General features: G+C 49.1%; 1 protein-coding gene across 1 annotated transcript; it reads right to left on the reverse strand.

Annotated features, from left to right (window-relative positions):
- Positions 1-3,528: 3,528 nt before the first annotated feature.
- On the reverse strand, positions 3,529-8,929 carry LOC136659383 (C-C motif chemokine 5-like). Its single transcript, XM_066636530.1, has 3 exons — positions 8,711-8,929; positions 7,315-7,417; positions 3,529-4,010 (listed from the first exon to the last, which is right to left on the reverse strand). Exons 1-3 carry the CDS (start codon positions 8,778-8,780, stop codon positions 3,923-3,925), a joined length of 261 nt encoding a protein of 86 aa, XP_066492627.1. The 5' UTR covers positions 8,781-8,929; the 3' UTR covers positions 3,529-3,922.
- Positions 8,930-16,251: the final 7,322 nt, after the last annotated feature.

Here is a 16,251-nt window from a genome sequence, read left to right on the forward strand (position 1 = left end):
CCATAAAAACTATGTCGGTCAATCAGCACAGAAAACATCTGGTGCCATTTATCGTTTTTATTCATCCAAAGGCGCCAAATTTCTCCCTGCGGCTCTAAGGCTACATAATGCTAAAACTAGGGCTCAATTGCTTTATGGTTCTGAGATCGCCCCATATTTAAACACCAGGTCTTTAGAGGTGATCCAGACCAAATTTTTGCGTCAACTGATGTATGTCCCCCGATGTGTGCTGAATACTGTGGTACTTGGTACCCCAAGTATAGAGATGTCGATGTGGCTAAATGCCTTGCATTATTTCTTGAAGATTCTCTCAAGACAGTGTAATTTTACTCATTTGATCTTTTTGGATCCCTTTATAGGCTCCTTTATGTCGTGAGAATGGATGATGGCCGGATCCCAAAGGATCTCCTCTATGGAGAACTCGTGCAAGGAAAGCGCCCTACAGGTAGACCACAGCTGCGATACAAGGACATCTGCAAGAGGGATCTGAAGGCCTTAGGGATGGACCTCAACAAGTGGGAAACCCTGGCCTCTGAGCGGCCCGCTTGGAGGCAGGCTGTGCAGCATGGCCTTTCCCAGTTTGAAGAGACACTTTGCCAACAGTCTGAGGCTAAGAGGCAAAGAAGGAAGGCCCATAGCCAGGGAGACAGACCAGGGACAGACTGCACTTGCTCCCGGTGTGGAAGGGATTGTCACTCCCAGATTGGCCTTTTCAGCCACACTAGACACTGTGCCAGAACCACCTTTCAGAGCGCGATACCATAGTCTTTCGAGACTGAAGGTTGCCAATACAAATAGGCTCCTGGGAAAAGAGGTGCCTGGATTACTTTAATTTTTGCGATCTTTCCCCTGAGTCTTTAACAATGATGAGCCTGGGAGACGCAAAAGAAATTTTGCGTCAGAGGTTGGTGGATCTTGAAATGAGATCTGCGAGAGCCAGACTTTCTACATATGTTTTTCTTGGGGATCAAGCTCTTATGCTTTCTCCTGCCAGGTATTTTTATAACATCGTTATTCCAAAATTCAGGACTGCTTTTACTAAAGCCAGGTGCAATGCACTCCTATCAGCAGTTCTTTTGGGGCGTTACGCAAAGCGTCCTTATTCAGAGAGACTGTGCCCCTGCCATAATAATGTGGTGGAGACAACTGCCCACATTATTCTGCAATGTCCAAATTATGATGATTTGCGATATAAATTTATTTCCCCAGTTTTTGGCGCTGTAACGGGGATGCAGGTGGAGGAGCAGCTTGCCTTTCTGCTGTCTGATGTAAATCCTGATATATCGCTCAGGGTGGCCCGTTTCTGTCATGCTGCACAGTTGATAAGAAAGAAAATTGAGAGTATAAATTGATGATTTTATGATTTTATATATGTGTAAAGGGATGTTGGTTTTAATTTTGTGTATTTTGTTGTGTTATTTTGTGACTAGCTGGTCGGATGACCGTTAATAAAGTATCTATCTATCAAAAAGTAGTTTGACATATTTCAGGCCCGTATTTCAGGAATTAAACCAGACCTCTCGTCACACTGATCTGAACCTCCCACCCCTCCTTCCACTCACCCACCATCTTCTTCTTTCTCATAGGGGGCTGAAGAGGGATTTCTCCTTGCAGCGGCCACAAGTGAGTAGGTGGGTGGAGGGGTTCTGTTCTTCTTCTGCTTGGATGGAAAGCCAAGCTGGAGAAAGTTTTGTGGGCTGTTGGGCACATTGTGTGTCGGAGACGAGCTCAAAGAACCTCCTGGGTTTGTAGCCTGAGCCTGGGGGACTGCAAACTTTGGCGTACTATCTATTGAATGCACAAGTGTCCCTATTTTCATTTGTGGTCTGTTGGAGGGGGCATTAATGCCTCCTTTTAACCGTGCCAAAGACAAACCTTCCACCCAGTCACCTGCCCCTGCAGCAAAATGATACTGAAATCAAAGGCCTTGTTGTGGCCATGCATAAGATCTGATAACATTTTAATGATTAGTGTTGGAAAGTGGGTCACTGATGTTTCCTAATGGCCCTCGTTATCCTTATGCAGCCATCTCAGTTTTTCTAGTTGAGGTCCTTACAGTGCTATTGACACTACCAGTCCTATGTTTATCAGTAGGTCCCTTTGGCCTCTTCTTGAAACTGAAAGCTACAGGGGCTCAAGGCACAATCCTGCCTCTATATAAAAAAATTGACAAACACTTTCCATGTTTTTAGTTAGTGGTGGAGACCGTTTGGGTTCACAAACACTTTTGCCTCCTTGGGAAAAAAAGTGCATCCCTTTTGTGATCTATTTGTGTGTGAGGACTTAGGAAGTGGGAAGGCACCCATTTGATATGCAGGCTAAGAAGCTTGACTGCCACACTGAACTAGCTTTGTGATGTTGTCTTATGATCAAGTCTTGCTGAGAAAACTGATCCCAGCCAATCAGCGATCATCATGTTCGCGTACACTGCTTTAGACAGATTCTGGAAAAGTGGCCTACAAATATTTTCAATCTATCAATCGCATAGCCAATTGGGTTTGGCCATGTGACACCAAGAGGTCATCCAGTCACCATGTGATCCCTGATTGGTTGGGAGCAGCAATCCCAGCAAGTAGGCGACACAGTTGTTGTCTTTGTGGCCCTGAAGCACCTTCTGAGAAGAGCAGTGGACAGAGGCAAAAAAAGGATATATTTGGGGTGGGGGAATTTGAAGAATATTTTCCTCTTTCAAGGTCATTTAATGTGAGAAAGGTTTGCTTGCAAACTTCCCTACCCTTTTCAGATTTGAAAATGGAGGTATGGTTTTTGAGCAACATCAAACATACTCAGACATAAAAGTGGAGGGAGGGCTCTTAGAAGTTCCTTTCTGGAGGAAGGGAGGGTGATCTAACCTGGTGCAAAGGATGACATCAGTGCTCCACAGCCTTTAATAGCTAGTACTATGGCATGACATCCTGCTTGTGTGAAAGAGACCCCATGAACGGATGACCTAGTCATGTTAGAAAGAGATCCTACGATTCATCTCTGCTCTGCTTTCTGGAGAGAACGGATCCATTCACCCTGTGGTCAACAGAGACACATTGTGATCAGCTAGAACCCCGCTCTCCTTCTATCCCCATGAAGCACTTCAGGAATCTAGAGAGAATACACTTCTTTTCATGTATGGCTCCTTCCTCACAACTGGTTCAACCTTTGTCAGTGCTAACCTAAAACCCCAGCTGTATTGGGCTGAAATGGGTGTGTGAAACAGCCCTTCAGTGCAACTGTGAAAGACAGTAACTGTTCATGCGAACTTAACCTTGAAAGCAGGCAGAGAGAGAGAGAGAGACAGGAGAACATTAGGACTTGCCACCAGCATCAGGGTTAGAATGATTAGCACGCATGAGATCACCAAACCAGCTCTGGGAGGCACTATTTGGTGCCTCTCACAGCCCCATGTTACACTTGTCTACTTAGAAGTAAGTCTCATGATAGTCAATGGGGTTTATTCCTAGGTAAGTATGCATAGGATGTCAGCCTGACTGTCCCACAGTCCCACTCCCAGTCCCCAAAGCAATTGTGCAACTGTTCTTTTCAACTGTTCTTTTATTGCTTTTCAACTTTTTTTTTTTAAATTTCAACTGTTATTTTTTATTTGGAAGCATAAATGTATAAGCAATGGGCACAGCTGCCCCTTCTTCAAAAGGATAATAAAGGCAGGTGCCTCTCAAGCATGGGGGGAGGGGAAAGACTGATCAACTGGCTCTAATGTCTGCCTGTCCCACAACCTACAAAGCTGGGAGGAAGGAAATATGGTGGGCATAGAAAAAGCAATTTGTTCTACTGCCTCCTCACACACATTTCAGGTGTTCCTACTCGATTGGCTTGGAAAAGGACATCTCTCCATATCTCCACGCATGGATAGCTGCAGGCACATGTTTTCTCTTCCAGTGGTGGTGGAGGAGGAGGTCATGGGACATGCTCACTTTGTTTCAAGGAAACGAATGGTGCTCAGGACCCACTCATCGTTGGGATCAGCACAGAAGGACCGGCCACGTTTTGTGACAAATCTGCAAATGAGAGAGAAGAATTAAGTGCCCACTCAGAAGCAAAAGGATTCTCTCTGCATTGCAATCACTCCAGTTCAGAGCTGGTGGTTCCCTCTTCAATGTCCCCCTCCCAATGTTGCCACTTTGTCTAAAACATGACTGTGCAGACTGGTTTTAGAAATGGGCTATTTCAGATGCAAGGGAGGGCACCAGGATGCAGGTCTCTTGTTGTCTCGTGTGCTCCCTGGGGCATGTGGTGGGCCACTGTGAGATACAGGAAGCTGGACTAGATGGGCCTATGGCCTGATCCAGCAGGGCTGTTCTTAAGTTCAGCTGACAAGGGAGGGTACCAGGATGCAGGTCTCTTGTTGTCTCGTGTGCTCCCTGGGGCATGTGGTGGGCCACTGTGAGATACAGGAAGCTGGACTAGATGGGCCTATGGCCTGATCCAGTGGGGCTGTTCTTATGTTGGTTTGTCTGTCTTCCTGTATCTCATCCTCCGGTATCGCATCCTCCTACATCACCTCTGATTGAGTCATGCTTTAGAATATGGTAAGACAAGCCTTGTGTTTCCCACTATTTTTTCACTCTTCAGACCCTCAGACATCCTCTGCAAGTTCAGCTGCCCAAAGGTGGCTGAGCCACAAACAGCCTGGAGCAATCTTTATTTGAAACAAAGGCCATTATCAGCTAGCCATGTGTGTTTGTAGATTCAGGATCCTTCTCCCTGACTGGAATAGCAGCCCCTCATAAGAACATAAGAACAACCCCACTGGATCAGGCCATAGGCCCATCTAGTCCAGCTTCCTGTATCTCACAGCAGCTCACCAAATGCCCCAGGGAGCACACAGGATAACAAGAGATCTCATCCTGGTGCCCTCCCTTGCATCTGGCCTTCTGACATAGCCCATTTCTCAAATCAGGAGGTTGCGCATACACATCATGGCTTGTACCCCGTAATGGATTTTTCCTCCAGAAACTTGTCCTATCCCCTTTTAAAGGCGTCCAGGCCAGATGTCGTCACCACATCCTGTGGCAAGGAGTTCCACAGACCAACCACACGCTGAGTAAAGAAATATTTTCTTTTGTCTGTCCTAACCCTCCCAAGACTCAATTTTAGTGGATGTCCCCTGGTTCTGGTGTTATGTGAGAGTGTAAAGAGCATCTCCCTATCCACTCTGCCCATCCCCTGCATAATTTTGTATGTCTCAATCATGTCCCCCTTCGGGCGTCTCTTTTCTAGGCTGAAGAGCCCCAAACACCATAGCCTTTCCTCATAAGGAAGGTGCCCCAGCCCAGTACAAGCTTAGCAATTGGGTAGCCAAACCTATCTATCTAGATCAGTGGTTCCCAACCTTTATTTATATTTATTTTTCACATTTTTATACTGCCCTTTCTCCAAAGAGCTCAGGGCGGTGTACATAGCTGCTCCCCTCCTTTTTGCCCTCACAACAACCCTGTGAGGTAGGTGAGGCTGAGAGAAAGTGACTGGCCCAAGGTCACCCAGGAAGCTTTGTGGCTAAGGGGGGATTTGAACCTGGATCTTCCAGGTCGAAGTCCACCTCCCAAACCACTACACCACCCTGGCTCTCCTTTAGGAGGCTGCAGACCACTGAGGCAAAAATTGGAATTGTCATGAACCACACGTAGCTGTAGGTGTTCTGGTCTCCATCCTTTCTGGTGGTCCATCTCCCAAGCATTCCCCTACAGACTATCAAAAAGGACAGAGAATGAACCACCTACAGCCACAGCTGGTACTTCAGTGGCTGTGGCTATGGGCAGTTCATTCTCTGTTCTCTTTGGTGGTCCAGAGGAGGTTGCTTGCTTGGCAAACTGGAAGTGATCAAAGTGATTTTTTTTTTCCTGAGACCTCATGGACCACTACTCAGGATCTTGCAGACCACCTGTGGTCAATGGACCTATGGTCAATGGACCACAGATTAAGAACCAGTGGTCCAGGTAAAGAGGTTGGGGTGGAGAGGCCTGTTGGGCTCCACCTCCAATCTGGTATAACAAACCGAGGTTACTTACATTCAGGCACAGAGGTGTGGGTGTATTTCTGCCAGGTCTGCTGTGGTATCTTATATTGGTCAATGGAAGCCTCACCCACTTTCCCTTTAGTAAATGCAGGAACCAGGATTCCTGGACAACACCAGTAGCTAGCAAGAGGGGCTGTATTTCCAGCCAGACAGGAATTAATTTTGGTTGGTTTGTTCTTTCCCTTCCAAGCTTCCTTTTGTTCCTGAGTAGCTTCCCAACTCCACCTACTGGGCATTACTAGTATCTCCATGTACCTAAGGGCACAATCCTAACCAACTTTCCAGCACTGGCATAGCTGTGCCAGTGGGGCATGTGCTGCATCCTGCAGTCACGGGGGCCTCCTCAAGGTAAGGCAGTGTTTGTTCCCTTACCTCGAAGTTGCATTGCCCTGATGTCGGTGCTGGAAAGTGGGTTTGGATTGAGCCCTAACTAGGTAAAGCTTTACTTTATGTCCCTCCAGTCCAGTCCAGACATTTCCCATCAGCCTCAGAGAAGACCCAGAGAAATGTTTTGCTTTTGTGGCCCAGAATAGCTCCAAAAGAGAGTGGGAGGGGCCGCCTGTATGCTGCTGTGAGGTTCCCTGCAAAACTTAGTGCTTTGCACCCCCTCTAGCTACGCCACTGTGTAGTGGGTTGTCACGTCCCTTCGCCCTACAAATGCAACTGTGGTCTTCACTTTAAATAAGAACACTTGGGGTTCTGAGCTTGCCTGGGAGGCTTTTCCCAGATGCCCTGCGCCCCTGGTCTCTGTAGTCAGGGATGGTAGCAGAGGATACAAACTACCATTCCTCCCCCCTTCAGCAGCTGACCCTAAAACATGAGAGCAGAGAGCAGGAAGGGTGCATTTGTGTTACCCAAGAGGCACTCCTCCCTTTGGTGAAGCAGATCACCACCACCGCCTGTAGTGTTTTCAGGAGTGGGCAGCAACAATCCACTTCCCTACCCAGCGATCCCAGACCTTCCCCACATGGCCACTTTAAATGTAAAAAGACCACACCAGGGACGAGCAAGGCAAGGCGAGCAAATGATGGGTCCACAGTGGGCCGCAGGGTGATGGGGCCGGATTTGGGGTGAAGAGCACCCTGAATCTACTACTCCTTTCGTGGTTTGCCACTGATTCAAGCCTCATCATTCACTTTGTGGCTGGGCCAGCCCTGGGTGAATCCATCAGTCCAGAAACAGTCCGAATTCCAAAACAGACTGAGCATTTTGCCATTGCATCCCGTACCGACTGTCCCAAATTCTGAAGAGTTTGATTTTCTTTTAAAGCATCTTCTAACACTTACACAACAGCTCGAAAGGGGCAGCTTTCACTGGTGTAGGAATAGGATGTCAGCAATTGCGGTCGAATTGGCCTTGATACAAATGCAGTGCAACACAAGGTTGTAACTGAAAGAGAGAGGGTCATGGCATAAAGCTTTGTGATTCTCCCCCCCCCCCCAACATCGTTGTATGGGCATCTACTAGCTTATCTGGCATTTCAAGTGCATCTGGAGACCTGTTAATGCCATCAGGTTTTTCATGTGATTACATGTTTTAGTTCTTGTGAAACAGTTGAGACAGATGGGTCTCTGTATGGTTTGGCAGGTGAGGCCCCAGCAGCCCACCTGGAGGGCACAGAGGGAGAAGCAAGACCTGCAGCCCACATTCCTGACACACACACCCCCACTCACACACCCTCGGATAGCTCACAGGCGAGCCTTCAGAAATGACTAGCTGCTACTGCTGTTGGAGTTGGTGCAACTCCGTCTGCTGTCCCGAGGGGGTCAAGCTATGGCCCAGTGACTCTCACCTCTCTTTACCTGTTCTCTCTGTGATCCTTGTGGGGTGTGGCCCTAACCCTTTATCCTTCCTTCTCCTCTGAGCACTTCCTCTTGTCCTCTGACCTGTTAAGATGGGCACACCAGAGCTCTGATGCCCAGGCCATCTTGAGCACAAGGCATGCAGGACGAGGCAGCTCCAGGGCTTTGCTATCTCTAAGTAATAGCTGAACCTCTGATCCTAATCAGATGCTGTAAATATACACTCAATGGAACTGTAAGTAAATAACTTTTTTTTTTGCAACTTTAACAAGTTAAACTTTAACTCTTTGTCTTTTTTATTGATTAGCAATCAGCTGGGTAAGGGAGGTTCCCTGGGGTGATACCCAAAAGCGGGGTCTGCTGCTTAAGCTACTCGGCTTCCCCCCCAAAGAGGAAACTATTTTTAATTTCCTCCAACAACTACGAGGAAGGGAAAAGACCAACAAAATAGGGTGCCCTCTCTTGCCCCACATCCTGTCTGATGGAGTGATTCTAAGCCTGTCATTGTGGAACATGGGGGCCAGAAGAGCGATCCAGGAAGCCAGCTTGACACCCAGCTGACCCCGCACCTGCCTCATCTAAAATGTGCAACAAGATAGCTGTGGATTTGCACCTCCAGAGCTGCCTCACTAACCCTCACTGGCTCCTTGTTATAAAGCTAGTCTTCCGATAGCCAACTGCTACAGCGGGCCCACCACTATTGCCCTACTGCCCCTTCCTCACAACCAGTCTACCCTGCTTGGAAACTGTAGCTGCTCTGGGCAGAAATGGTTGTGAGAACAGACACAAAAGGCAGCTTCTTGCATTCGGCCCAAGTTTCCTCTTGGAATCTGGTGTGACACAGAGGAGGAAGAGAGCATGAGAGCTGCTGGTGTCTTACCTGTATCAGCCGGGAAGGAGGAGGCTGTGGTGACCAGGATGACAGCCAGGGCTATGCTGAAAGTCTTCATCCCTGCAGTCTCTGGTGGGGGGCAGAAAAGGCTCTGTGGATGGACAGAAGCAGGTGTGGGTGTCCACTGCAAACTCCCCTTCCCTGCACACTGAATGATGCAACCCACCCTCTTTATACAGGGCAGTGGGGAGGGAACTTGGACAGAAAAACAACACTCCTCAGAACTGAAGGCCAAAACAATCCCAAATACTGCTGAATTGGGAAAATGTTTTGCAATCACTTCCCATCAGAAACTAAAAGTCAGCAGTCGGAGATTATGCAATTTTTTCTGGGCTTGCAAAAAAACTCTTCTGCCCAAAGAATTTTGCTTTATCCAAATCACATCTCGGCTTCCTTCCCCCTTTCATATCTTCCCTTTCCCTTCATCTTCTATTGCATCATCTCCCTTCCTTTGTATAGTGCACCCAGCAAGTTCAATAATAAGCAAGCAACAGCTGATAAATGTCCCTACATCCACTGCTTGAAGAGCTGCTTCATCCTGTCCCATGGCAGCAGTGGCGTAGCTAAAAGGGATGCAAAGCACTACGTTTTGCAGGGAGCCTCACCACCACGTGCAAGCAGCCCCCCCCCCCTTTGGAGCCAGGCATATGCCTCAGTTTTGCTCTCATGGCCTGGAATGGCTCTAAAGGAGAGGGGCTGCTTGCAAGCCATGCTGAGGCTACCTGCAAAACTTAGTGCTTTGCACCCCCTCTAGCTATGGCACTGCATGGCAGTGCTGACCCTGGAAGTCAAGCCAACATTGCTAAACGTCCTACTGCTGCTGTCCACTGAAGCAAGTGTGTATGTTTTAGTGGAAAGGACACTTTGAAAATGAAGCTTGTCTTCATAGCTTTTACATGGACAAAAGCTGTAGGCGGCGCCAACTGGCTAGTGCAAGTGCCGTCACCCGGATAGCTTTCCCCAGTCCTCCAAGCAGTTGTGTGACTGTAGCTATTGTAACTAAGCCTCAGAAAGTCTCTTTCTCACAAGCCGAAGAGGACCTTTGTCAAATGTGATTGCCCAGGCTAAGTCGCCCTTTCCTTCTCAGTCTCACCCGCCTACCCACAAGCCACAAACCTCCCCAAGAACCACCAAATGTTGCTTATGGGCATCTTTAATTTAGGTTGTTGGCATCCTTCAGTCTCAGAAGACTATGGTGTCACGCTCTGAATGGTGGTTCTGGAACAGAGTGTCCTCTCCAGTGCACAAAGCCTGGGTAAAGTAGGTATGGAGGATAGACTGTTTCCCATGCAGCAAATCCCCCCTCTCCACGTCGCTGAAATGGTCCAACGGAAAGGCAGAGCCCAATATGGTTGGTTCCAGCAGCATCGCAGGAGTTGTCAGAAAGTGACTGTGTTCAGCCATGAACTGCCTCAGGGACTCTGGCTCCAGATTTTGCCTCGAGGTTGACTCCTGAAGCCTTTTCCATAACTGGATGTAGCCACAAGGCAGTGGAGGTTTGGGATCAGAGTTTTCCTTCTCTCAGATGAGCTGCCTTCCCAGGCTGACGAGTCTCATCTACCCGGTGGATCTTTAATTTAAAACTATCAGAATCATTACTCATCTTCCACATTTATGGAAAGGCAGACTCAGAGTACCTGCTTCACACGCAGAAGTCCCCAGGGCCCGTCCTACCTTCTCCTGCGTGAACCTGTCCACCATCTACATTCTGAACTGTGGGGCTCATGGCCCATCCTGCCACTGGCAGAAGCACCAATGGTTTCTCACTCCAGTTGGCTCATGACTCCCTCCTTTGTGTTTCCTGTGTGTGATTCTTTTGTTTTAATTGTTTTAAAGCTTGTTTTATATTGTTGTTGTTAGGTACCCTGGTGGTCTCTCTGGGGATAAACACTGCGGAACAGACATATGCTCATGCATCTCTGGGGAGGGCTAAGAGAGACCCCTGCCTGAGACCCTGGAGAACTGCTATTCCCCAGCAGCACAGACCCAACCAAGGTCATCACAGCTCCATCCAGTCTATCCTGCTGCTTCTAAGTACTGCAAGAGTGTCACACAATGGCCTCTGAAAGGTTTGCAACAGCCCTATGACCTAGCCCAGTATAATGATCCCTGTACCGCAGATCAGGAGGACTGAGGCGGAGAGAATGTGGAATGTGGAGGATGTGGTGATGGTGTCTGGCCTGGACGCCTTTAAAAGGGGATTGGACAAGTTTCTGGAGGAAAAATCCATTACGGGGTACAAGCCATGATGTGTATGTGCAACCTCCTGATTTTAGAAATGGGCTATGTCAGAATGCCAGATGCAAGGGAGGGCACCAGGATGAGGTCTCTTGTTATCTGGTGTGCTCCCTGGGGCATTTGGTGGGCCGCTGTGAGATACAGGAAGCTGGACTAGATGGGCCTATGGCCTGATCTGGTGGGGCTGTTCTTATGTTCTTAAACTACAGTTCCCAGGAGGCCTTGCAGGTCTCTTCTTGTTATCTGGTGTGCTCCCTGGGGCATTTGGTGGGCCCCTGTGAGATACAGGAAGCTGGACTAGATGGGCCTATGGCCTGATCCAGTGGGGCTGTTCTTATGTTCTTAGAATGTGGCTTGCCTCTGACACAGAATGATGGCACACTGGGAAAACTCGTGGCTGGCAGATTGAATGAGCACAACTGATTAATTGAGAGAACAAACCGGGCTGCAGCCCCAAGAACCACACGGGCCAAGACCATCCATGCTGAAATGGAGAAATTAAGAACGGGTTGAGCAGTTGCCACCTATAACAGAAATCTTAAGAGGCTGGTTTAAGGGAGGCAGAAGAGTAGCATTCTGGCTTAATCTTCCCTGCTCAGCAGATTGCTCTCCCCTTGAACTGATTTGAAACCAGGAGACATAATGCAGGGGACAGAGGTTGGAACCACAGTAGTCTCGCCACAGGTGAGGCCCAAGAGGCATACTTTTGGTTTGCAGGTATGCCAATGTCACTGGAAAAACCACCTGTCTTGAGGGTTGAGTCATTTGAAGAGTTTGACTTGACATTCCAGGGATTGTTGTGATCCCCACTGCAAGAACATCTACGATCTTATCAACCGATGCAATCAAAACAGGAGAGCAGTGAACGCAATCATGCTGACTGCACTCTGACCTGACGGTGTGAAACGACTGCCAGGGAGAGATCCCCGCAGATGGAGCCGGCTGCACTCTCATGAACAATGGCTGGCCCTCCTGCAGTTGCCTGTTCCTGTGAGCCTGTCCCTGTTGGATTGGCGATGGAAGAGAAACTGAGGCTGACCCACTTCCCAAGCAGCCTGTAACTTGGGAGCACAAAAAGCAGGGCTTGGGGCCACTGGTGTTCCTGGAGGAGGGGGGAACACTAAATTTTACAGGCTCCTGAACACTGGTGTAAAGAGGCCCCTCCCCCTCGCCTTCAGAGCCAGTTTTGCTTTACGCTGGTATTCAGGGGCCTGCAAAGCTTAGCATGGTGAGGCAGTCCCAGCCCAGTCCAGTCTCCAGCCTGGCTGCTGGGCTAGAGGGAGCCCTCCAGTGACATCTTTTGGAACTGCAATGCCTGGAGGCAAACCCAGTCCAACCTCCAGTACCCGCTTAGAGCTCCCAGTTTCTGAGTTTCTACTCTGCCTTCTGTATATGGGGTTCCTTGACTGTGCAGTTTGCATCTCCTTCTCTTTAAAGCCAGATGTTTCTTTAGCTTAAAGATATTGGGGGCGGGGCGGGCATAATTGTGGATAGCACCCATTGGCTAGTGCCTAGACCACCACCAACCTAGTTGTGGGTGGCACCAAATAATTAATACCCATGAGATCAGTAAATCAGCTCTGGTAGGCAGGAATTGGTTAGTCCTCTTAACACGCCCCTGTTACCTCCCTGTTCCCATTCTCCAAAGCAGTTGAGCAACTGTTTGTTAAATGTTTTTCTTTTATTTTTATAAGCGTATCAGCCAAGTAAACAGCTGGTTCTGCTTTAAAAACAGGTTGTAAAGCAGAAGGAAAGATGGGGCAAGACTGATTCCTGGCCCCAGTGGCCTTGCCATAGTGATTGTCACTCACACCAGCTACAAAGCTAGGAGGAAGGAAGCATGATGGACACAGAACACACCATTTGTTCTATTCTACTAACACAAATTTCAGGTGTTCCTCTGCAGTTGACCAACTCAGTCCTTTTCTCCCTGCAGGGATAGTTGCAGGTCTGTGCTTTCTCTTTTGGTGGATTGGGGGGGGGGGAGAAGATGGAGGGTGGTGGTCAGTTTCTGTTGAGATGCCGAATGTGATCCTTGGTCCATTCTGCGTTGGGATCAGCACAGATCAACCGTTCATTGACCGTGACAAATCTGCAAAAGAGAAAAGTGCACCTCGTATCCTACCGGAAGCCGCTCTGAGCTGGAAGTTCCCGCAGGGGCCTCCATTCTTTCTCTCCCAAGCCACCTGGAACCTTCTTAAAATGAAATGGTGAAGAGGAGATCTACCATGCTACTGAATCTCATCAGATCACCTTTCTGCTGCTACCATTTTGTGGGTGGGGGGGGGAGAGGCATCTGATTTCCATCTGGGTCTTTCCTGAGCTATCGGGGTTTGCAAGTACGTACTAAGAGCCAGGAGGCATTGATGCCATCAGCTCAGCAGCAGCATCAGAAACGCCTACTGGGTCAGGGAGAGGACTCGGTGAAACATCTCTGTATCGTTCCCCACCCCGCAGTCTGCAGTGCTGCCTCCATTCAGAGGAACAGCTGGGAATCAGATGGTCATCCCTGCCACCATCCATCACTCAGCATTCACCTGTATGTTATGCTAGCCTGTTATGCTAGCCCTGTAATGCAGTCCCCTGCTAATATTGCAGGTTAGAGGTAGGGCTGAGTTTGGTCTGAGACAAAAACCTCCCGTGCAACACATCCTTCCGGTTGCAAGAAGGCGCAACCTCGTGATATTGGGCCCTCAGATCCCACCCACCCACCCCCAGCCCTGATGGACACTTGTTCTCCTGAACATCTGCTTGGAATCAATCAAGGCCCAAGATCAAGATTCCTGACTGTGTGGAGACTGCGCAAGGCCTCCGTGAAAGCATGCAGGTGAACATGTGTTTGTCAGGTAGTGCACAGGGCCTGCTGCTGTGATCCTGGACCCAAAGAAGATCATTTCCAAAAGCAATCCCTGTCTTTCATGCCCCTGTTTCTGCCTGCAAGCACTTTGTGCCCTTCCTGAATGTAATGTGTGAACAGGGCTAGCAAGTTCGTGGCAGAAGCAGGATTGTCAAACGGGGGAAATCCTGACCTGGAAAGTGATGATCTTTCCAAAAGTGAAGGATTCAACTTAGATTCAACTCAAAGAGGTTGGCAGACTGAATCTGAATCAACCCAGGAAACCAGCCTGGCTCCAAAACAGAGCCAAGTCCCAAATGGGCCAAATCTATCAATCCAGAATCCCGGTGAATCAAAACAGATCAAGCATTTTGCCATTTTATAACATGCTGACTTTTTGGAATTCTTAGGAGTCCTTCTGTTCTTCGAATTACAGCAACTTCAGTACTTACATGACAGCTGGCAGAACGCATGACCCAGCTGAGTATCCGTAGGCTTTCAGTAACCTCCGTGGAACTGGCTTTGGTGCGTACTGTTTACAACAACTTGAGATCACAGCGGGCCCCTCTGAAAGAGAGAGGGGAGTGGGGTGACGTCATGGTTCCCCCCCCCCCCGTTCCTCCCTTCTTGTGCTGTCCATCCAGGAGACAAAGAAGGAGGAATCACTACAGGCTCACCACAGTGCTGTGGCATCCCGTTTTCTGGCATGCGACTTGGATAAATGTTCCCACACTATACAGAAGGACACAACCCAATCTCCTTAAGAATGGCAGAGTCTATCAAAGGCTGTGTTTTCCTGTCTCGGGGGTGCCCAGTGAATTTCTTGGCTTCTGCTGGGATTTGCACTCAGAATTCCCTAACCCAAGCCTCACATTCTAATGACTCCACAGCACTGGCTCCAAGTACTGGTCTAGTACTGAGTTCCAGTGTGGTGTTACTGGGTGTGCTCTTGGATGCATGTACTGTGTGCACCAGGGATGTGGGGGGGGGGCTGGTGAGGCAGAGTTGTGCGTGTGGGTTTTGGCTGCTTGCATAGCTCACACAGGGCTGGTGCTTTCCGAAGGACTCCAGTGGGGAGGCTCTGCCTCACCTGCCTCCCCATCCATTGCATGTCCCTGGTGTGCACACGGGGGGGGGGGGTTGAATGTGTGTTCAGCCATGGGTCCCAAGTCAATGTGACTTAGGATGGAGTTCACTAGAACCTGGACCAGTGGCCGCAAGCAGGAGTGAGTCCCTTCATGGGCCACAAAGCAGTTCATGTGCAGTGAGAGTGCAGGTCCCTCCTACTGTATGGTGTCATGAGCTCTCCTGCAAGGGCTCATTCTGCCTGGTTTCTGTGTGGTTTGTGCCAGCTATAAGCAGAGAGGTGCATCCCCGGGTTTCCCTGTCTCTGCCCAAGGGGGGCTGAGCTCACTCAAGTGATGGGAGGATATCCCAGAGTCTTCCCTCTCTGGAACACCGAGCAGGGAAGGGGCTGAGACAGACACACCATCAAACTGCTCTTTCCTCACACCCACTCCAGCTTGTGGCTGCACCACATGCAAACCTATGGCTGCTTGGGGCTGAAAGGGTTGTGGGGTGTGAACACCCCCTCGTGTGAATGAAAGGCAGCACCTGTCCTTGTGAACATGGCATGGGTTCTCCCCTAGATTACGGCGTAATGCGGAGGAAGGACTTACTTGTATTCCTCCAAGCCAAAGGTTTGGATAAGGCAGCAGCAGTGCTGGTGACTAGGAAGGTGGCCAGGACGACCACCAAGGTCTTCCTCATCCTTGTGGTCTGGGATGGAGGCGAGGTCTTGATCAGTTGAGGGCCGGAAGCCGGCCACTATTGTCTGTTGAACGCCCTTCTTCTCTCTGTTCTGAATAACATCCTTTTTAAAGGGAGGTTGGAGGGGTGTGTGGACATGTCCTTGAGAGATAAACATTTCCTGAAAGGGGGGGCAAGAACCCACACTTGAAGAAACATCTTTGGGTGGTACCCAGTGAGGAAATGAAAAGCTGTTGTGGTCATTTCTGCAACTCATTCTGGGCTTGCAAAAGAGGAGTTGGAATCCTTGTGTTGTCCCTCATTTTTGCTATTTTTGGACATTTCTAAGCCCCTCACCCTGCGTGTCACAAAGCAGCCAAGACACCTTCCTGCAGTAAGCCTATCCTTTTTCAATCCAGTACCGTTATAGAAGGGCCACCGTGCAACCTCAACAAGTACTATGTGAACTTGCTGCTATCTTGTCTGGGTTTATGCAGAGACAAGGGATGTCGGCCAGCCTTTCTGTTGAGATTGGCATGTGCCCACCAACCAGGCAGCCAAGCCCAGCTGGCCAGATAAAGGAGTGGGATGGCAGACACCTGGTGACCCCACTCTTCCAGCCAGCTGACCTTTGACGTCAGAAACCCAGATTCTTAGGGGCATGTACTGAGCTGCTTTTGGATGTTGCCTCCAGTTCTTTGGCACT

Source organism: Tiliqua scincoides, chromosome 8, assembly GCF_035046505.1.
Source record: "Tiliqua scincoides isolate rTilSci1 chromosome 8, rTilSci1.hap2, whole genome shotgun sequence".
Lineage (NCBI taxonomy): Eukaryota > Metazoa > Chordata > Lepidosauria > Squamata > Scincidae > Tiliqua > Tiliqua scincoides.